Genomic DNA, 21,882 nt, shown 5'->3' with positions numbered 1-21,882 from the left:
CCGGGGGTATTATTACGGAGTTCTAAAAATGGCCTTAGCTAAGAACGCTAAGGATGTATATATGTTTGTTTTAAGCGCGCAATGTAAAGCGTATCTAGTTAGACACGAAGAAAGGGAGGGATATTAGCTAGTAACCGGCCCTACACCTATAGGCTAGTTTTAAGCCTATATAAGAGGCCTCCTTCTGTTCTATAGATAGAACATTAACCTCGTATAGCACATTGTTTATATTACACTTCTACAATGCCTATATTGTAGGGCTCTAGTTATTAGCCTAAGCGATAGTCTCGTCCTCCTATCTTGCTAAACATAGCTGCCTATATTGCTATAGGTTATGTTACCCTCGGTAGCCTATACTATTACTACAAGTAGTAGTAGTGGTGTTGGTTTCCGTCCTTTACTATGCGACTTATTAACGAGAACGAGTCCGTAATCTCTATCGCTTATATAGCGTTCTTGCTAACTTCTTACCGCTATATTTACTATATCTTAACCTAATAGAGCTATTATTTAGACTCTTTAAAGGATAGATTAAGAGGCATTAGGATATAATACCTAAATATAGCCGGATAGACGAATAGCAGTCTTAATTCGAGCGTTATCTATACCTAGCAATCGATAGTTAGGGTAAAAGTATAGACTATAGGAAGTTGTTCCGCTACGCCGGTATAGCTTCCTAGTAAGATAGTCGATAGAATAGGAACTAACCGTTAGATTTAGGCGTTTAGATATAGATTTAAAAGGCCTCGGTCGGCGCTATAACCTTATTAAGAAAGCGTATTAATCTATATAGTACTAATTAAGTAGTATCGATTAGAAGGTAGTAGGTTGCATTTCGTAAAGGGTGCTAAGACTCCGCTTTCTATAGTAAGCGGGGAAAAGTCTAGTCTATACATTTCGAGCGCAAAGAATACAATATATAGAGCTCGTATCGGTACGCAAATTTTTTAATAAATACTTTAATATATATAGAATACAATAGGAAATGTATATTGTATAAATACTATAATTAGGTAATATAGTATAGACATAAATACGAAAAAGTAATAGAATTTAGGGTCTAGAAGTAGGGTCTTAGCGGCACGATATAGAGAAGCTAGCGGTCGAAACGTATATAGTATATACTATATAAACTGAATATAGAAAAACTAAATAGACAGAATGCAAGGATTATATATAGACTAACTTAGCTATTATTTTCGTAACTATATCTTATATAGTAGTAGTACTATATTGCGATCGGAAAGCTATCCTCCTTAGCTTACTATAGCTTCCCCTTCTTCGACTATACCCTCCGGTAGACTCGATATATTAGCTAGAATACGACTCGCCCTGTATTCCTTTAAGAACCTATTTACCTTAGACTCGAGCCTAAATCTAGCACTATTAGTAGATACGTCGTTAGCCTTTAACTCCTTAAACTTCGCTAGGTTCTTAACTATTTATAGGTACTAATCTTCCTTAACTATCTACCTTTAAGCGTCTCTTATAGAGACGGCTATAGCTAGAAAGCGAGTACGAAGCTAGCGATAGTAGACAATAAGTACGGCTGTCTCGGTCTCGTTGTCTATAATAGGTAGACTTAACCGCGGAGCGCCTTATTGCGGCGGCTAATAATAGTATAGCGGCGGCGGCGGCTAATAAGGCTATAGATTAATAGGCGGTTGCGGTTAAGGCGGTCTATAATAATAGTAGTATTGCTATTAGACTAACGGCTCTAGCTGCTATTAATTCTTGCCCTTACTAGCCTTGCCTTGCTCGTTCTCGGGGTGCTTTACCTTATAGCACCGCATTATCTTCTCGATAACCTTCTTATTTAGTGCCTCTACTAAGCACTTCTTATTAATTGCTATTTGATCCCTCTAGAAGCTAAGAATTGGTGCTATAAGCTTATAGTATTAACCTATTAGCTCGTAATAGCCTATAACGTTAGCCTATTATCTAAGGGTGTACTATAGGTCTATATAAGCATAGGCCTTGCGAATAGCCTTATATTAAAGTAAGCGGTTATTAGTCTCTTATAGGGTAAGCTTATTAGTATCCTTCTTCTTGCTTGTTTTAGCTATTCGAGGTAGTAGACTAGAAGGTAGGTTAGGAGTATTAGAAGAGGCTTTAGTCGGTAAAGATAGCTATTGCTGTACTACTAGTTTATCGCTAATCTTCGGACCTAGCTTAGAAAGTAGTATATCGGCTCTATAGCTCTAGTATTTAGTAAGAAGGACCTAAATACTAAGAGGCTTCATCTAGCGGAAGTATTTAACAATACTATTACCTTTGCCTATCTATTCTTGCTAGCCTCCGGTTATAAGGAAGTCCTTAGATTGTAGCTTGCTATTCTTTAGTAATAAGGCCTATATCTTATAATAGCGGCGGACTAGGCAATAGTTAAAGCCCTTTACTGTAGCATAAGCTATTATAGTAGTCTTAGCAGCGTTAATTAATCGTCGAATACTAGTAGCGCTATAGCTTATAATGCTATAGTTCTTACTAAGGTCTTTACGGTTAAAGTAGAGCTATAGCTCGAGATTAATAGCGTCCGGCTCTAGTAAAGGCTTCTTATTTACTAAAGGGGTAGCTTCTATAGTAGTAGAAGAAGTAGTCTTAGAAGGCTTTAAAGAAGAAGAAGAAGGCTTCTTCTTCTTAGTCGGCTTCGGTATAGCTTCTTTAATAATAGCCTTCTTTAGGGGCTTCCTAACCCTCTTCGTAACCTATATAATAGTAACCTCTTTAGTATATAGTTCCTCTCCTTCTTATCTACCTTCTTGTCTACCTTCTTATCTACCTTCTTATCTACCTTCTTATCTACCTTCTTATCTACCTTCTTATCTACCTTCTTATCTACCTTCTTGTCTACCTTCTTATCTACCTTCTTATCTATATTCTTATCTACCTTCTTATCTACCTTCTTGTCTACCTTCTTATCTACCTTCTTATCTACCTTCTTATCTACCTTCCTATCTACTTTCCTATCTACCTAGTAGCAAAGTACTACTTATTAGTAAGCCGATATTACTTTACTAGGTCTTAGCAACCTTAGTTGCCTTAAATTAGACCTTCTTTACTTTCTTCGAGGCACTCGCTATTAAACCTGCCTATAAAGTTCTCCTTTTGCTCGTAGACTAGCTACTAACTAAAGTAGCGGCAACCTCCGCTTCTAGCTATTTTACTAGTAAATAAGCATCCTCGGCGCTCTTTGGCGTACGCTTCTTAGGTGCTATAGAGGGAAGTAGTAGGGTTTGTAGAGCGTGTTATAGAGTATATTATAGTAGTTCTCGAGGTTAGCTTCGAGCCTAACTTCTCGTCCTTCTAGTCTACCTTCTTACGTCCTATAATAAGGCAATATCTACTAGATCTCTTCTAGTATATATTAGTCCTTCGTCCGCAGCTATTAAATCGCTAGTATTATCGTATGTCGAGGCGTCGCTTGGTAGTGGTGTTTCTTGTAGAATTGGAGGTGGAGGAACCGAGCCACTTGCCAGAACTGGACATTGGACCGCGCTACTCCGAGGGGGCTCATATCGGAACAAGCGAGCGATCAACTTTGTTCGGCCACCATCAATCAAACAAAGTCATATCACAGCTACTAAGGCGGTGGCAGAGACTGTGTGTGACCACGAGTTTTGACACGACAGCCGCAACGAAGTGCATGACACTACTGTCACACTGGTAGTGGGTCTGCGCCTTCTGTATCATCATACGGCTGAGCATGGAACTCTGAAATCACAGCACCCTGCTTCTCACGGCCCTTGTTCAATTCTCTTTGCCATGATGAAGACCACAAACTGACACTGCGGAGCTAATTACTTGGATAAGACACTCAAAAGTTCTATAGTCGACGGGAAATGGGAGGACAAGTGATTCAACGAGCAGTATTGCTTGTGTTAATCTGCATTCTGGTCATCTACACCATTGCCGAGTATTTCTCCACCACGGCAATCTTAAAGCAATGCGCACAACTCGAACAGGATGGCCCTCAGACATCGCCGGGTCCGAACACACAGACAGTCCTGTCGAGTCCGGACCTGACTTCAGAGATAGACCAGGTGGTGTCTGTGCCTGGGCCATCCATCGGCAAGGTCACTATGCTCTACGGCCCCTGGGCAGAAGACGAAAATAACCAACTTGTCCTGAAGAGCCATAGACAACACGCAGAGAAACATGGCTACTCGCTGCATGTACTCGACCGACAGATTATGCATGGAATGTGGTCGAAGCTATCCTACATTCTTCACCTGGTTTTGGAGGAAATAGGGAAGCCCGAAGAAACGCGAATGAAGTGGCTTTTGTACGTCGCTTGGATTTATCGAGGAGATCAGATCATACAAACACGTATTATCGCTGACTATTGAAATAGCTGGTTCGATCTTGATATCATTGTCATGAACCCATGCATCCCGCTGGAGGTATTCTTGCCACCCGAGCCCGCTTTCGAGCATATCAATGTGATCGTGACGAACGACCACAACGGTCTCAACACAGGCGCTTTCTACCTTCGAGTCAGCGAGTGGGCGGTCAAGTATCTGATCGACATCATCGCATTGCACACGTTCAAGCCAGAGATCAAGCTCAAGTACAGCGATCAGTCTGCAATGGAAGTCATGACACTAGACGTCAGTTGTTGAGAACAACCAACACAAACAAGATTGGTGCTGACACACATGTATAGAAAAAGTACCGGAACAACACCATGTATGTTCCGCAAAGATGGTTCAATGCATATCGAGGGCCTCGAGATGATCACGAAAAGCTCATTCGTGGTGCCCAGGTTCCCGAGAGCACCATCAAGCCGGGAGATTTGCAACTGCATTTTGCTGGCAAGAAAGTCAAGCATTTGATACCGACGTACTTGGCTCTGGCTGCGAACAACAGTATGGGCTGGGAGATGCCCTTGAGCAATACGAAGCTCAAATCTGAAGTTGCCGTCTTTTGGAAGCTCCAGCAAGAAAAGTCATCTTGGAGTACACCTGTGGTATAGCAAGTTTTTTTACAATGCAATCAGATTTTTTTTTTTCGAGGAGCACTCGTCTATTCTGTCGCTTTGCACCTATCTTCCAACCATTTGACGCATCGTACACATCTAAGCTCTATTTCTCGGTGGAAAAGATCTGCGAAGTATAGGCATAGCACGAGGCTTGCAGTCCAACCCACAGTGATTCCGATCATCCATCGACTCATTCCCTCTGATCCTCCGATCGAGCTCCAGACCCAGTGGGGTATTGCGTAACCTATCGCGTGAAGTATTGTCGCATGTACCAAGTACAATGCAAAAGATATCCGGCCGAGATAGAGCGCCAGATCGCTTTCGAGCATGCTACGCCATACACCTGGCTTTCCCCCTTTGGCACCATCTCTGAGAAGATATAGTAAGATCAACACTCCAATGGACTTGGGGAATTTGTTCTCGCGGTGTACATATCCAGATGGTATAAGGGTGTTGATCCAAGCATATCCTGGAGAAGGGTTCTTAAACTCCGAGACTGGATATGACATGAGATACATGGCAGAAATGTAGGCTGCAGTACGATGCAATGAGGTCCGAGTCATTCGTGGTGGCTGCAGTAGTCGCGATCGCTGAGGTGCTCCAGGCGACAATGCGAGCGAGCCCTCCTTGATTGGAAGCAGCTCCTCTAGCACGCCTTGCTTTGCTGTAGCATGTCCTCCGTGACTATTGCTCATTCGTAGTACATCCCATTGCGCACATGCAGCTCCGGCAAAAAACAGCATGCCTTCCCACCGATGCCAAGCTGGGTAGATAGTGGCCAAGGTACACAGCAATGCCATCCGTACATGCGGCCTGCAAGTCGCCAGGGCGATTAGTACCATGTACAAATGCAAGCTCATCCGGTATTCGTATGCAATCGTCCAGAGATGCGGATCATGGACCGGGTATACAGGCTTGAACTCCCATAGATTCATCAAATGCCAAACTTCAGATGCCCAAAAGCTTACTTGGCCCCATAACGTATCGTGGCGTGGGACATTTACTTCGGAAGAAACTCCCCGAAACCAAGTCTTGCGATTGGCAAACATGATGTCGGTCAGAGTGAAGCCATTCATGTAAGCCAGCAATGCTGTTATCAACGTCATGGCGAGCGTAGGGAGATACAGCCGGAAAGCCCGACGAAATACGCTCGACGACAGAGATTGAAGCAGCGACGCGTGACATGCTGTCCCAGACTGCATGAGTTGAAGAGCCTTGAAAGAGCACACATATCCAGCTATGGCGAAGAAGACATTGACGCAGCTGGCACCGTCCCAGAGCAAGCAGAATGGCGGCAATGCTGCAATGTGGTCGCTGGCTGTCAGGTGCGTCGGTGTCCGATAGCCTAGAGTCGGGAGAGGCGAGAATGTGAAGAGGAAATGGAAGTTGACCACGATGACAGCGCAGATGCCACGGAGTCCATCCATCCAGGATGTGCTTGTGATCTTGGCGGGATGGACGGTGTTTCGGAGAAGTGTAGGCTTCAAGGCATGCAGCATACGATGAGCAGACCATAATGGGTTCCAGGCGGCGGAGCTACTCAGGCCTCTCGCTGAGTCTCCGTCGGCAGTCATCGTGGTAGCTAGCGCTCGAATCTCTCTTGATTTCGTGCTTCTTGGCCGGTTGATTCGAATGGAGCGCTCCGTTCCATGCGATAATACCAGAACTTCATACCAGATCGACGCGATGACTTCCAGGTTCCCAGCAGTGTTGACGGCCTTCTAGACTTCTCCCCGGTCCGCCGTCGACCGTTATCTGTTCTAACGCCATGTCTTCATCGGTAGCAGCGGCGGCGACTGCACAGACTCCAGGAGACGCTACTGTAACTCAGCCATGGCAGGCGAAGACTCGAAGTCCAGATGGTCATGCCATGCCTTCTGACAAGCAGTGTGGCCAATGCATCTACATACTGTGCCAATATGCTTGATTAGATCGCGTGTCATATTCCTTTCTTCGGAAGGTGTAGGCTTGTGGCGCCCCCCTGATAGAACTACTAGAGCGGTCCGCCGGTCGACTTTGGGACCGGGGATTCTGTTCCATACGCCTGATCTCGATCCTTCACATCAGCCCATCACGGCCCCTCCTTCTTGCGTGGAGAAAGCATACGCCAATGCATACGTTAACATGTTGAAGGCTGAACCCGAGGACGCGTGCGGCCAGATGCGCTGAAAGATTAGATTAGATTAGGTATTCTAGCCCACTGTGGCTCACAGGAAATCTTCACACGGGAGTTGTCTGCTTGTCAGGCAGAGGGCCATGTTCGTCCTCACCATGGCCACTCCACCCCAACATCATGCGTCTATCTGCTGAAATCACCTCCCCTCAGCGATCTAGAATGACAACGACCTCGACCAAGCGGCTGGTCGGTCGAATCATTGCGCCTCTATGTCTGCTCCTCTTCCTCGTCTTCCATGTCCTACCGGAGAGCAGTTCCCAGCTGTTCAATCCACCTGCAGCGTCGGATGCAGATCGGAATGCTTTCGAACCCTCTTACAAAGCGGACGAGCTTCGACCGGTCAAATCCAAGGCCCAAGCCTCAGGTCCATGGCCAAGCAAAATATGGCAGACGGGCAGTGAAGGCATGAAGAAGCAGTGGAAGAAGCAGGTGCAGACATGGACAGATTTGAATCCGGGATGGGAGTATGGCTTCCTCAGCGACGATGGAAGCTCCCAATATGTGGATGAGCACTTCAGCGAACACACCACCATTCACAATTTCTGGCGGGAGCTCAACGTCACCATTTTACGAGCGGATCTGATCCGATACCTTGCCATGCTTGCGGATGGAGGTGTTTACAGCGACATGGACACAAGTTGTCTCCAACCGATCAGTGACTGGATTCCGCCCGACTTTTCCGAAGCAGACATCGGCGTTGTCGCAGGAATTGAGTACGATGATGACACGTATCCCATGTTTGCTCGACCCATCAGTATCTGCCAGTGGACGTTGATGGCAAGACCTGGACATGCTGTTTTTGAGAAGGTCGTTGCGAGAGTAATCTATCACCTGGAGTACCTGGCCCGGATCAAGCATGTCCAGCTGAGCGAGCTGACGTTGAACAAGAAAGAGGTCTTGGACGCTACAGGCCCTGGCGCCTTCACCGATAGTATCATGGAGGTGATCAGCGAGTATGAACAGAGAAAAGTTTCGTGGAAAGAGCTGTCGCAGTTGAAGCAAGCCAGGCTGTTTGGCGACGTGCTGATTCTCCCGATCAATGCCTTTGCAGGAAATCAGAAGCACAGTCATAGTGGCAAGCCAGAGTTCGGACCAAAGCTGGTAACGCACCACTTTGGACGGTCTTGGTACAAAAGGCCAGAGGACAAGCCATTGAAGGCCGAACCGCTGAAGTCCAGGCAGAGAGAAGCTGTTTGATAGAACTAGAATACACACCGGCCACGGCCACAGCGTGGACATTGATTGCAAACATGACATGCTCACTTTGCGCTCCTTTCAGAGCCATCAAATCTCCATCACTTTACACGCTGCCTGGGGCTCTCTAGGGTTCCTGGCGCTGAGCACGCGACGTCACTCCTATTTCGCGGCGGACACGGGCATCACTACTCACGCCATCAATTTTCCGGGCAGCCAGCGGGGATGCAGAAGGCTCGAACCCACCGTGCTCTTTACTGTAGTTCTAGCGCGCATGGACTTTTGTCCTATGGCCTTGCAAACCTAGAACTAGTTTCCCTAGAACTAGCGCAGACACGAGGGCTGTCACAAGCAGGGGCGCGGGCACGGGCACGGGCACCACAGGAGGGGAGGGCACTGTGGCTTGCGTCAGTGAACCGTATTCTCACGGCCATCACCGTGTGCGTGTGCGTGTGCGTGTGCGTGTGCGTGTGCGTGTGCATGCCACCGATCATGATGCCGCAGTTCGCAATGTAGGAGCATCTCTTGTCACCAGCAGCTCGCTGCATCAATCAAACATGGACCTGCTACCATCTTGGTCTGAAGCAAAATACACCTCGTTGCCCAGTATCTTGTCTCGGAGCGAGAAGTCCTCCACCACAGCCACGACTCCAGGGCGGAGTTTCCGCATGGCAAAGACATGGACCGTCTGCTGTCTGTCTGCATTCATCACCCTGATCATCTTTCTATATGCAAACTCGAGTGGAACCTCCGGTCACAGGAATGCAAAGAATGATGAGAGCATTTTCAATCGAACGCTAGGAGTCAGTGTATCAACGATTGTTGTACATATTCATCGGCGCGTGCTGATCCGATTCGATGCATAGTTCCATCGCAACTATGTCCTATCACTGCCTGCAAGGACAGATCGACGTGACAAGTTCCTCGTTGCAGCCTCGTTCGCTGGGTTTGACGTGGAGTTCATCGATGGTGTCGTATCGGAAGATGTATCATCGAAGGCCACTCCTCTGGTACGAGTCGTAACTCCAATGTGGCCATCATTTCCACAAGCTCACGTTCTCCAGAATTGGAAAGCAGAGAACGTCGGTCCTGGAGTGTTGGGCAGCTGGCGAGGACACATGAATGTGCTCCAAAAGTGAGTTTTCTCCAATGTGTGCTGCGTTCGTCAAATCTCCGACCTGGCTAAGATACGTACAGAATCGTGAATGAGAATATCCAGACCGCTCTCATCTGGGAAGATGACGCGGATTTCGATCCAGCCTTGAGATACCAGCTCCAACAGTTCGCCTCCGGCACCAAAGCGCTCCTGCGTAGAACCTCATCACCCTCTCCCCCTTCCCCGTATGGCAGAGGCTGGGACTTCCTCTGGCTCGGCCACAGCAAACTCGGACCCTCGGACAACCAAACGGAATTCTACGTCCTCGAAAACGACTCCACCGCACCCGCCGTGCGAAACCGTTACGGGAAATGGTGGAACCACAAGCACTCTCCGCCAGAAGCCTCCGAGGATAGCACGCGCCTGATCTTCAAAGCAGGGAACGGGGGCGTGGGAATGTATGCCTACGCAGTAACCTACGAATCCGCACGCAAAGCCCTCGTAGCACTCTCCGTGATCCCCCGAGACGGAGCCGTCGATGTTGCGTACCGGAATTTCTGCAAAGGAGCTTTCGGGATTGAGTTTGCGTGTTACGGGCCTTTCCCGACGTTGGTAGGCACGCATAGGGCTGCCGGTTGGGCGGAGAGGTTGAGCGATAATAATGTTGGGGAGAAGGGGAGATGGGTCGATGAGGCGACTGTTGATGTCAAGTTCTCCACAATGTTGAATTTGCAGAGATTGGCGAATGAGGATGGGTTTGTGGAGGCTCAATGGGCTGGGGAAGATGGGAAGAAGGAGTTGAGGCTGGTCAATGGGCCCTTGAATGGTGCCATGGGTGGCTTGAGAGAAATCGATCTATCGAGTGCACCGCCTCCAAGTTGGATGCCGAGTGATGCGAGATAGGAGTGTGGTTTGATACGTTTGGCATGGATTAGGATTATGAAAATATTCTAGGTATACCCACCGACTGCCTTTGACGCTTTTCTTCACTCGTTACCCTGTTCGGCGTCTCCGAGCCACATGGTGGGACCGTTCAAGGCCAAGAGAGCAAAGAGTCCGCCAACTACAGGTCGCGCTCTATACTGAAGAGAACATGTCAGCCAATGTCTAAGCAGGAGCACTTCAATTATTGCCTTCTTACCGAATCCCAGGTTCCGGCCTCATCGCCCCCACTGTTGCCAACGAAGAAGCGGTCCCCAAAAGGTTTGTCGCTCTGTCCATTTGAGATGAAAGCGTGCACGTCGTCCACGAACATGTCCCTCACATCCTCATTACCGGACTGCTGAGCAACAGCTGCTGCCCATAGCATCCAATCCGTCTTGCCCCAACTCACGCGACTGTCCAGTGCTACGCCAGCTTCGGATCGTACACTCGTGTAGTATGCGGACTGCAAAGTGTAGGCTTCGGAAGGGAATGTTTCTAGATTCAAGAGAACATCAATATAGAGATTGTAGGCAGTCGTCCAGGACTCGTCTTCGCCTTGAACCAGAGTGAAGTGCGTTCTGTCGGAATCCAGGCCGGCGCCTTGGTTGTAAAGCACGTCGGCGAATTGAAGGCCGACGTCTGAGTAGTCCGTCTGTGCCGTCATGCGACCGAAAGCATTCAGTGCGATAGCAGACTTCATGGCCAGCGAAGTTTGATTCGCAGAAGCGCCAGCGTCATCGTCAGAGGAGACCTGATCGCTTGGATAGAGTCCTCCTTCGACAAGGTAATCTGCGTAGCTTTGGAACAGAGATGAGTATTGTGCTGTCCAGTCCGTGTCACCTGTAGCGGTCTGATACATGTATGCAAGGAGAATCATGTCGCCACACTCCTCCAACGGCGTTGGCTCTGCGAAACCGTCGTCGTGACCTGTTACGTTAGGATAGTGGGATCCAATGTCATGGATGGTGAAGCTGAAGCCCCAGCGACCAGAGGCAAGATATCGCATTACCGGTTCAGCGAGAAGACGAATCCACTCTGGAGCCACAACGTACAGGATAGGCGAAAGTCGGAAGATCACATCGACCTGGTCAGAAAGCATTATGAGTTAGTCGGCCACATAATCTTGGATGGGGTAGGGGTATAGTACCTTATTGACGTTACCATTACTACTAATTCCCTTCTGGAATATCATCACGTCGCTCGTGTTAAGATCGTTGGAGACAGTCATGTCCATGGCGCCGAAGGTCTGGCGAACTGAGAGCTGAAGGATGTCACTGTATTTGGAGCCACCAACACTCTCAGCATTGGCTGCAATGGCTGAATCAAACGCTCGAGACTCTGCATCCGCTGCTGCAAAGTCATTAAGAGCGAGGTCGCAACCGCAGGCGATCCAGTTATCATCATCGCATGCCGACTTCCAGTAGCTTCGTCTTGAGTCGCCGAGATAATTGAGATCTGGGTCTCGCACATGTCCGATGACAAAGGTAGCATTCCTCGTAGTCTCTATGCTGTCCATATCGTAAGAGAAAGCGAGGCCAGCGCCGGGCTGCCAGGTCGTCGATATGTCTCCATCGCCGCGCATTTCGCCATGTCGAATGAAGTCGTTTCGCGTCCGTCCCAGTTCTCCCACTGCGTGAGTAAGCGCATTGGCATCACCGCCGTTAGGCCGACTGCAGTAGACGGCAGTACCCCACTGGGCCATGTCGTTCACTTCGGAAAATGGAGCACCATTGACAGATGCAACTGATGCGAGGGCCATTACGGTTGTGCTATTAGCGCGTGTGGTTGAGTTCCAAATCATGTCATCATCTTCCTCGAAGTGGCCGGTCCAGGAGCTATCCATATCGGAATATATCTGCACAGAATGTCTCTTGCCATCCTTTGCGGATGCTGAGACAGTCAGGTAGCTGAAAGGCAGTGAGTGGCGCACGTAGTTATTGGGAGCAACAGGTGAGAAAAAGTCCAGGATGAAGGTGGCAGAGCCGGCGTCGACGAAGAAAGATGAATGAGTAGTCGTATATGTGGCGCCTCTCACGCTCCCTGGCGTTACGTCTTTTCCTGCGGAAGGCACTCCAAACAAGCTATAGCCCTTCTCATCGACTCGAGCCATCACAGACCAGCCAAGCTGTTGTCCATTCCAGAACTTGGGAGCAGACGACGGTAGATCGGTAGCCTTGTTACCAGGCATCCATGCTAGATAGCGTCAGCATGCCATGGTCGTTTGAAGCTTCAAATGTGCTAGCATACCTGACAGGTAAGAATTGCGGACTCCAAGAGGATAAGACGGCGGCAATATTGGCCAGAAGGATGCAGAGTTTGAAGTAGAAGCTGATTTAAAAGCAGACATCGGATGTAGATTGTAGGTGATGCACATGTAGAGTAGCGCTGTAAACACAGCACCGTACAAAGATAGGGCCATTATACCGACCACTAGAGGAAATCGAGCCGGCAGATGGCCACATGCGCAGCAGGTATATCTTCTCCGACGAGGTTGGATTCTGCATTCGTCAGTGAATCCAAATCTTGTATGGTAGATAGAAGTATGGGATGATGGGTGTTGATTTCATGGTTGAGAGATGGCAAGTGGTTCCCATGTTGATTCGTTGATGAATGAGCGCGGCCGCAATTCTTAGGCAAATATAGCAGACTCACCTACGGTGTGGTGGATGGCCAGTCCAGGTGCGCAAGTACTGAGAGCTTGGCTCCTCCTGGATGACTGGGACATAGTCGTCGCGACCCATCTTGGCGACATAATGTAGGAATGCGGTGCAGTCGTGCAGGAGTACTCGTACGGCGTCACGCAAGTCCTTCCATAGAACGGATATTCAACCAATCTCACGACCTAATCTGTCAGATATATCTACATGTAAGTAGATGGGTGCCGTGACATTCGACGTTGCCGTGCATGGCAACTGCAAGTGGCTCGGCTCTGGCCATGTCTGGGTCTATGACGCGAAAGAGCAAGAGCGTCTGACGAAGGACGATACCATGCTTGCTGACAGTGAGGCATCGTGGATCCGTCCATGGTCTCCAGACGGGTGAGGGGACGGCAAGAGAGTCAGGTAAGGAATGAGTATGGTATATCTGGGCTAGCAAGCTCATATTCATATTGGAATGATTGCCATCTGTGCCGCTTGCTGTGGCAGACCGGCGGTGGGCGGTGGGCGGTGGGCGGTGGGCGGTGGGCGGCGGATGTCGATGTCGGTCGGTGAACGAACGGAGCGGAGCGGAGCGGAGATGGAGTTCGACGCCATCATTTCTTGGCGCGTCGAGCTTGGATCTTTCATCGATGTTACCTTCCTTATGAATGCCAGGCTCGCCCTTCGCTTGAGCTCTTCACGCATATCTTCAGCATCGCCGTTGACGCCTCGCTCTTGCACGTGCACCTTCACCAACATGGCCTCCACAACCAACGGCGAAAAGCCAAGCCTCCGATACGCAGATGTCTGTGCATACTTCTACCCACTGCACAGCTCGCAAGCAAGACAGACGACTGATCTACGGCGCGATAGATCGGCATCAATCTCTCAGACCAGATCTTCCGCGGCTGGCAACATGGCAAGAAGGCTCACGACGACGACCTCGAATCGGTCGTCCAACGCGCACGCCATGCTGGAGTACGAAAGATGATGGTCACTGGCTCCGATCTCGTGGAAAGCAAGAACGCCGTCAAACTCGCAGAAGCCTATCCCGGTCTCTGCTATGCAACCGTCGGTGTACATCCTTGCTCGGCGAAGACGTTCGACAATCACGAAGGAGGACCAGAAAAGCTGCTTGAAGAGCTGAAGAAGCTGGCACAAGAGTCAAGAGACGCAGGCACTGCAACAGCTTTTGGCGAAATAGGCCTGGACTATGATCGTCTACAGCACGCAAGTAAGGAGACACAGATGAAGTACTTCGAGATGCAGCTCGATTTGGCTGCAGAGCTACACATGCCGCTGTTCCTACACATGCGTGCCGCCTGGGATGACTTCAAAGCTCTCCTGGAGCCGCGACTGCAGAAGTTCCCCAAGCGCGGCGTCATTCACTCCTTTACAGGCACGCTGCAAGAAATGCAAAATATCGTCCAGCTCGGCTTCGATGTTGGCATCAACGGGTGCAGTCTGAAAACCGAGGATAATCTTGCGGTTGTGAAAGAGGTGCCAATGCATAGGTTGCAGATCGAGACTGATGGTCCCTGGTGCGAGATCAGGCCAAGTCATGCTGCGAGTGTCCATCTGAAGGACCTACCTACTGATATGCAGCTTCCCAAGGCTGTGAAGAAAGAAAAGTGGACAAAGGATACGATGGTAAGTATTGATCTGTGTGCCACGCATTTCTTACTAATTCATGTGGGCCAGGTCAAAGGTCGTAACGAGCCTTGTGCCATAGGCCATGTAGCGTGGGTTGTTGCCAAAGTGAAAGGCCTGCCAGTTGAAGAAGTCGCTGAAACTGCATGGAACAATTCCATCCGCATGTTCTCTCTTGGAGAGTCCTCCAGCTGAGGCCCTGCCGTGGCGGAACAACTTCAGTCAGGAACCAAGGAGTCTACACTTATGTGAGCACCATCGAGCCTCTCACGTGTGTTTGATGCTCACAGGCGTTATCCGCCTCATGTCAAGTCTACGACCTCTCCACTCGCCTTTGGCTTCTTCACCACATACTCGCGGACAAGATTTCCATCATCGTCCAAGTCGATGTGGACTTCCTCATCGCTCGGTCTCTTGCGCCGTCGTGGCTGGTTCGCTTCCTTTTCGGGTTTGATCTTCTGTATCAGAGCCGCTGTTGTCCTGGTGCCATCTTCCAAGTCACGACCGGCTGTTGAGCGCTTATCATGTGGCGCATCATCATTCAACGACCCGTTCTGGCGAGACGTTGGCTTTCGGATGACGCCCATTGACAGCAGCGTTTCCAACGAGCGGTAATGAAAGACAATCGTTCCTGCGGGCACCTTCTCTGGATCGACATACGTCACTCTTCGGGTTCTGCACTCCTTCTCCTTCAGCGTCGCCGTCTCAGAGTATGACACGCTATGCGACACGCCGCTTCCCTTGATCAGGCTTTCAGGATCACCTCAAGCTCGTCGCGACGTCCGATGTTATCGTCTGCGATGAACTGGTCGCGCGTCTTCGCTCCTACCCGCATATGGTGGACCTCGATAACGATGGATCCTAATCCTGCCACCCGTGACCTCTTGTAGTCTGAACCATCGTTTTCAGTCGTTTCGAGTGTTTTGAAGCTGTACTTCATCACTTTACCCTTCGAAGACACCCAACCTTGGCGGATTAATGGTTTGCCATCTTTCACAAACTTTTTTGTTACAAAGGCTTGGTCAGTCGTGTTGCCGTCAACAATGGTGCAGAAGCCTAGAATATCGCCACGAAATTCGACTTCACCAGCTAGCCGGATCCAGATCTCGAATTCGAAGCCGTCCCGAGCCTCGACGTATTGTTCAGCCAGACCTTTGGTGTCAGAACTGCCAGCCACGTACTCTTGAAGCGGCCTGCCATCAACGTAGATGCTGGCCATAACACCAGGGGGATCGTGTGGAATTGCCATCGCCTGATATTGACTTGGTTGTAGAGGCATTTGCCGAAGTTTAGGAGTCAGTAGCGTGTTGAGGAGCGAAGTTTATGAAGTACTGCAAAAGACAGCGCCTAACACACAAAGTGAATGGCCTGTTTCACGAGGGTTCCGAGGGCACAAGACTGTCTCATTCACCCACACTCTGCGTTCACAAGCCTACGCCATCAAGCTTGTGATACAGAAGTCTGCCTTGTGCACAGGGAAGCAGTCAATTAGGCTTGTCGCAACGACCTGGAAGTACCTGCGTAATATAGTGTGAATTATGGTATTATAAGCTTATAAGCTGTGTACCAGGACGGGAGCACAGCAAGAGCTTCGGAGCTAAAGGACAGGATTTCGACAATGATATAAGTTTGCTTACTATTCTTTGCGTTTTACCGTAGAATGCCAAGCATAGCACCTCCGTAGTACGGAACCTTATAGTTTACTAGGTAGAATGCTCCTCTTTGCTCTTATAGACCTTAAATTATACCCTTATACCGCTAAATAGCTATTATTATTAACCTGCCGCCTAAGTTAGCGTATATAGTCGCTTTTTACGCTACTAGCGACCTCGTATAGCTATATTTCGAGATAGCGCCTCCGAGAAGCTTATAGTTATATAAACCGGTCGATAAGGACTTGCTAGACTATAAGACAAGTACTAAATAGCGCGAGTCGCTAGTAAAGGGAAGAGGGAAGAAATCGAGCGTAAAATCGACGGTAGCGGCTACGTTAAAGAAGTTTAGTAAGGCGCGCGCATTCGACGCGAAAGCGTAGAAGGAGTTAACTAAATAGGTTAATAGCGTCTTAACTACCGTAGATAAGTAAGAGATAGTCGATTTAGAGGTATCGCCTATAAAGAATAAGTTAGCGCCTACTATACGCCTAGTAGATAGTATAGTAACGAGAGAAGAAGATATCGAAATAGCTTCTTACGACTCTCGTAACGCCTTTTAGTATAAATAGACCTAGCGCCTGCTTACTAGCAACTAAGAAGTCGCTATAAAGAATTTCGAGCGTACTAGCTAGTCTGCGAAATATACGTACGAAGCGCTATAGTAGGCGAGCGCTAAGGTATAAAAGAAGGGACTCTTCGTTAGTAATTAGTTTATAGTCTCGTCTACTAAAAGCGTTACTAAAAGCGACTAGTTTAGGCAAAGTTATAGCAACGGTAAGTATATCCGAGTTGAAGTTAAAGAGCTAAGATTAACTTAACTATACCTACCTTAACGGCTATATCCGTAGGCCTCGAATACTAATATTTCTTATAAAAGACGATTATAAGATAGCACTTAGTGCTACCCTCGAGTTTAATCGTAAAGGTAAGGATAAGATTAAAGTCGATCTCGAGTTTAAGACCGCTCCGAAGGATACTAGACCTACCGTTATAAAAGTTAGTAAATTGAAACCTAACGACTAGTAGACTGTCGACGGCATTGCCTATATTGCTAAGCAACGCTAGTATAGCAACTACGTTACTAAGATTAAGGCTAACAATGTCTGTTATAATATAGGCTATAATAACTATAATAACTTCTACTATCTAGTAGAAGATCTGCCTAATATTAAAGAGAACTATCTCTAGATTAGCAGCGACTCTGTCCGTATATAGTCTTTAGTACTAGCTGCTAGCAAACTAGGCGTTATAGTAAAGAAGCCGCTAGAGAATGTTGCTATTAAAATAGCTTAGTATACTAATAGCTACCGTAACAAGGCTAAGCAAGTAAAGGAGACTTTATAACCTATACCTGCTATACCTTATTATAGTAGGTCTATACCTGCTACTCCTTATATTAATTATAAGGGCTTAATTAAGGCTACTTTCTAAGCGGTTACGAGCATTCTTTAGCCTAGCTCTAGTCGTCCTATTCTAGTATAACAACCTTAGTCTAAACTATAAGAAGCTCGCTAAGAGTCTCTAATACCTACTCGAGTTGCCGAGTAAGTTAGTACGCCTATACTTAGTCTTATAAGACAGTTCTTTAAGTAGGCTGCAGTATAACACGAATAGTCTAATTCTAAAGAGAAGGACGACTTTGTAAAGATAGAGTCTTACCTCTTAACTTAAAGATATAACTGTAATTAGATAGTAAGGATCTCTAAGAAGTATTAGAAGGATGAACTTAGCTTCTTTAAGGACTATTATAGCCGTCTAATTGCTACGTTAAAGCGCTTTTAGAAGCAGAAACTAATAGAGAGGGTAGAGGGAAAGTAATATTACGACTAATAATTATAACATTAATAACGGAGCGACGGCTGTTCGTAGAATATCGTTTTAGTTAGGCGTTTACTAGCAAATAGTAAGCTAATTAGAATCCTTAGTACTCCGCTACGTATATCGTTATTATCGTTATTTAAGCTAGTATCCTCTTTAGCCCTCTCCGGCGGCATTCTCGGAGGTAAAAGCGGAGGACTTATATAAAGCTTAGCAATACCTACTATAACATTATCTATTTTACTATATACGCAATACTATACCGATTAATACAAAATTAAAGGCGGAGCTTCGGATATATATTCTCTCGAGATCCTGCTATTAATATTATATACAAGTGTGTTATAGTAGCTAGATTTAAAGCGTATCGAAGTTTAGTAGTAAACCGTTAATCCCCTCCTTATACTCTCCGTTAACGTCGTATCTAGCGTACCGGAATAACCCCTTTATATTAATGCCGCTAACGTATTCTAACGACTACGTAAGGAAGTTAGTAAAGCAGTTAAAGTTCTTCTACAGGTCCTTATTCTTCTTTATCTATGCTTTTAGTATATTAAAGGTCTACTTAATAGGGTTGAGATCCGGTAAGTATAGAGGTAGGTATTCGAGTATATATCTAGCTAACTTGATAATCTCTTTCATACTATTACTATAGTAGATCGAGGCATTGTCTATAATAAATATTATCTCTTTACTAATAAGTAGCGGTAGCACTTAATTCTCGAGCTAGTTGTTAAACGTAACTTAATCTACCGTACCTTTAATATAGAGCGTATACGGAAGATATCTATTAATCGTTAGCGCCGGCAATACTAACGTCCTTTCCTCGCGTTGCGTATACTAATAATCGCAACAATCTAACCCCTTCGGCGACTATCTATACTTGCGGTACGCCGTCTTCTAGTTTATCGCTATTTTATTAAAGAATACTAACTTCTTAATCGGCTATTTCCTATACTTGTTATCCTAAACGGCTCTTACTAAAGGATTACGTTCTTTAGCGATCTTACGCGAGACTTTGCGACTCTATTTTATTATATCGACGAGGTAGCGGTATATATTCGAAGAGTATAGTTAAACGTCGAATTTATCGTAAAGAGCGAGGCAAATTTCCTTAAGGTATACCTCTAGCTAATAAGAGAGATATTCTTCGAGCTAGTCTCTTATTTCCTATATAAGGGTTCTTTTACGACCTAGCGGTAGGCGTAGTAGATAGTAGGCCTACTAGAAGAGATTATAGTTAATATACTATTTGTATAGGGTCGACCTCGCTACGCCTATTACTAGCATAATATCGTTAATCGTTTTATCTCCTACTTTAAATAACAACTCCGCCTTCTTTATAGTCTTAAGCGGTATCTTCGTACTATTGCTATTACGCTTTTCCGGCAGTTTTAGGGGCGGCGCCTTCTTCTTACGTACTATTACGCTCTCTGCGATACTTATACGATTAAAACAATACCTTAACGGTTGCTATACTATTAAAAATGCGACGACACGGTCTATAAAGAGTTAGGTTCGAAATGCGGTATGCGGCTCTACAAGAGTCTTAGCATTCTACGGTAAAACGCAAAGAATAGTAATCTTTTTGTAACTACCGAATCTTTCTAGAAAGAGCACCCGAATACCTAGCACTTCGCGATAAGAAAGCGCGCCTACTATACGTGCTTAACCTAGGATTGCACAAGTCCTAGCGCTAGATCTTAATAGGCTAGAATGTCCGTTCTAGCCCTTTTACAGAAGGTCTACTACGCCGTCGTATGCGACAATTCTCTAGACAGACAACGGCCTGCGATAATTAATTCCCCTTTAGAATTCAATCTTATACGAACCGGGCGTTAGGAAATCTCGCAGTTATACCTTATAGGATGCCGAAAGAATAATAAAGATACTGTATTCTCGGGAACGAAATCGATTCTATACTGCTAAAGATTGCGTCGGACCTAGGTGCAATAATAGCTGCAGCTTAAGGCAGTAAGGCAGCGAGGTAGCGAGGATAATATTCTACGCAAGATGCTCGCCTAGGCTCTATCGGCATAAGATCTACGCATTCTAACCGATTAAGGCGCCTAAGCTGCTTTATCCCGAAGTATAAAGTATTGCTAGGAAAGCGTTTCTATAAGTCTTCGTAATTAGCGTCGTTCTACTTCGCTTATATATAGCTCTACTTATATAGGGTTAACCCTCGAGAGACGTAGTAGACTTTCCGGATTAATTCTTTCTATCGTAATATAGCAGACCTAATACTATTCTTAAATATTATTCCTTTCGCGAGCTACCGCATAGCCGGACTAGTATCTTTAGAGCACTAGCAAAGGAACTATATATCTTCTTAGACTAAGTAAGCTCTAATAGCTTCGGATCCCTATACTACGATCCCGGCTGCCGATCCCTATAGGGAACTATAACTATTAGCAAACTCTACGACCTTATTAACTATCGTTACCGCGCCTACTAGTATAATACCTAAAGCGCTAGCAGTTAGCTACCCTAGGTTAACCCGAAATAGAATATCGCTAACTAAGATATAAAGCGGTAGTTTCTACTACCGTAGCCGTCCGGCGCGTAGACACGTTTGTTTGTTGTTTCCTATATTGTTGCCCTTGCTATCGCTCGCAGTAGTATATACTTTGTAGGAGGTATTGTTGTCGCCGCCTTATATTTACTCGCTTTTATTAAAATAGCACTATCTCTATTATATTATAGCTTCCGAGACCTTGTTGTCGCCGCTGCCGCTACCGCCGCCGCCTAGCACTACGAGAGTCGCGTTAATCGTTGCTTTTACGACCGAGCGGCTATCTATTTCGAGCCTATTAAATCCGGCGGAACGCGACGATATTATCGACTATCTCGTTAATAACTATAACGCGTCGAAGCCTCCTCCGGTCGAGCGTGTTTAGTTACTAAATACTAGTAATAAGGACTAGGCGTTAGAGGATAGTAAGGATAGCGGCTATAGTAAAGAAAGCGCTAAAGAACGCGACGAGGAAGGTAGTAATAGCGGTAGTAGTAAGGTCGACAGTAACGGCAGTAGTAGTAAAGTCGATAGCGCGCCGATACCTCGTTGCTACGGAAAGCGTATTAAAGTAACGGTTATCGAAGATAGACATACTATTCTACGCGCGCCTACTAATCTAAGAGCGCTATATAAGAAGTAGTTAGCTATTCTAGACGACCCTAACAATAATAATAGCGAGAAGGGCTTTACTATAACGGCGGCGGAGTTTAATGTAATTTAGCTATATATTAACAACTTCTAGGTATATATAGCGCGCCGAGCGGATAAACTTAGTCGCTAGTATATATTATATAAGTGTCGATTTGGCCCTAAAGCGCATTAGCAGAGATAGAAGCACTATAGTAGACATAAGAAGAAGAAGGAAAAGAAGATAGAAGAAGCCGTAGCGTATCCGCTAACTATACGCGTTAATAAGAATACAGCGCTCGAGAATAAAGATAAACCGGACGGCAATCGCGTAGTAGTTAGCTACACTATCTTCCGTAACAATCGGCGCCTAGTCGAGCACTATCTAGGCTATTACCTACAAAAAATAGATACATATCGCCTATATAGCGCTCTTTAGAACGCGGTTAGTTAGTAGGTGTATACTAGCTAGCGGCCGTACTAAGTATAGGATCGAATGCGTAGCAAGGACTACAAAGTCGCGTACAAGACCTTCTAAGCCGCTAGCGGCGAGCAGATGTCGCGCGACGACGTTATTAACTGCGGCCGACAGTACCGCAAAGTG

General features: G+C 46.7%; 9 protein-coding genes across 9 annotated transcripts; 4 read left to right on the top strand and 5 right to left on the bottom strand.

Annotated features, from left to right (window-relative positions):
- Window positions 1-4,067: 4,067 nt before the first annotated feature.
- MYCFIDRAFT_119673 (glycosyltransferase family 34 protein) lies at window positions 4,068-4,933 on the top strand (the record flags this gene model as incomplete). Its single annotated transcript, XM_007927080.1, has 3 exons — window positions 4,068-4,285; window positions 4,355-4,610; window positions 4,667-4,933. Coding segments are annotated over 3 exons (741 nt in total), but the record flags the coding sequence as incomplete, so codon positions are not given.
- A 92-nt stretch (window positions 4,934-5,025) lies between these two features.
- MYCFIDRAFT_173594 (uncharacterized protein) lies at window positions 5,026-6,555 on the bottom strand (the record flags this gene model as incomplete). The annotated part of the gene is made up of 1 exon (XM_007927079.1): window positions 5,026-6,555. One exon carries the CDS (start codon window positions 6,553-6,555, stop codon window positions 5,026-5,028), a length of 1,530 nt encoding a protein of 509 aa, XP_007925270.1.
- Window positions 6,556-7,529: 974 nt separating this feature from the next.
- On the top strand, window positions 7,530-8,285 carry MYCFIDRAFT_119436 (glycosyltransferase family 32 protein; the record flags this gene model as incomplete). The annotated part of the gene is made up of 1 exon (XM_007927078.1): window positions 7,530-8,285. A coding segment is annotated over one exon (756 nt), but the record flags the coding sequence as incomplete, so codon positions are not given.
- A 1,094-nt stretch (window positions 8,286-9,379) lies between these two features.
- MYCFIDRAFT_195635 (glycosyltransferase family 25 protein) lies at window positions 9,380-10,350 on the top strand (the record flags this gene model as incomplete). The annotated part of the gene is made up of 2 exons (XM_007927077.1): window positions 9,380-9,486; window positions 9,549-10,350. The coding sequence occupies 2 exons, from the start codon at window positions 9,380-9,382 to the stop codon at window positions 10,348-10,350; spliced, it is 909 nt and encodes a 302-aa protein (XP_007925268.1).
- An 83-nt stretch (window positions 10,351-10,433) lies between these two features.
- MYCFIDRAFT_134041 (uncharacterized protein) lies at window positions 10,434-12,718 on the bottom strand (the record flags this gene model as incomplete). Its single annotated transcript, XM_007927076.1, has 4 exons — window positions 10,434-10,529; window positions 10,589-11,455; window positions 11,519-12,564; window positions 12,619-12,718. The coding sequence occupies 4 exons, from the start codon at window positions 12,716-12,718 to the stop codon at window positions 10,434-10,436; spliced, it is 2,109 nt and encodes a 702-aa protein (XP_007925267.1).
- A 160-nt stretch (window positions 12,719-12,878) lies between these two features.
- On the bottom strand, window positions 12,879-13,769 carry MYCFIDRAFT_173591 (uncharacterized protein; the record flags this gene model as incomplete). The annotated part of the gene is made up of 5 exons (XM_007927075.1): window positions 12,879-12,999; window positions 13,024-13,156; window positions 13,191-13,205; window positions 13,236-13,496; window positions 13,520-13,769. 5 exons carry the CDS (start codon window positions 13,767-13,769, stop codon window positions 12,879-12,881), a joined length of 780 nt encoding a protein of 259 aa, XP_007925266.1.
- MYCFIDRAFT_187572 (uncharacterized protein) lies at window positions 13,768-14,855 on the top strand (the record flags this gene model as incomplete). The annotated part of the gene is made up of 3 exons (XM_007927074.1): window positions 13,768-13,815; window positions 13,884-14,660; window positions 14,712-14,855. The coding sequence occupies 3 exons, from the start codon at window positions 13,768-13,770 to the stop codon at window positions 14,853-14,855; spliced, it is 969 nt and encodes a 322-aa protein (XP_007925265.1).
- Window positions 14,856-14,962: 107 nt separating this feature from the next.
- On the bottom strand, window positions 14,963-15,939 carry MYCFIDRAFT_195632 (uncharacterized protein; the record flags this gene model as incomplete). Its single annotated transcript, XM_007927073.1, has 2 exons — window positions 14,963-15,400; window positions 15,490-15,939. The coding sequence occupies 2 exons, from the start codon at window positions 15,937-15,939 to the stop codon at window positions 14,963-14,965; spliced, it is 888 nt and encodes a 295-aa protein (XP_007925264.1).
- Window positions 15,940-15,949: 10 nt separating this feature from the next.
- Window positions 15,950-16,331, bottom strand: MYCFIDRAFT_173588 (uncharacterized protein; the record flags this gene model as incomplete). Its single annotated transcript, XM_007927072.1, has 6 exons — window positions 15,950-15,991; window positions 16,017-16,062; window positions 16,089-16,105; window positions 16,135-16,177; window positions 16,228-16,257; window positions 16,315-16,331. The coding sequence occupies 6 exons, from the start codon at window positions 16,329-16,331 to the stop codon at window positions 15,950-15,952; spliced, it is 195 nt and encodes a 64-aa protein (XP_007925263.1).
- Window positions 16,332-21,882: the final 5,551 nt, after the last annotated feature.

This window comes from Pseudocercospora fijiensis, assembly GCF_000340215.1.
Source record: "Pseudocercospora fijiensis CIRAD86 unplaced genomic scaffold MYCFIscaffold_3, whole genome shotgun sequence".
NCBI classification, from domain to species: domain Eukaryota; kingdom Fungi; phylum Ascomycota; class Dothideomycetes; order Mycosphaerellales; family Mycosphaerellaceae; genus Pseudocercospora; species Pseudocercospora fijiensis.
This window is presented reverse-complemented; position numbering and strand designations above follow the sequence as displayed.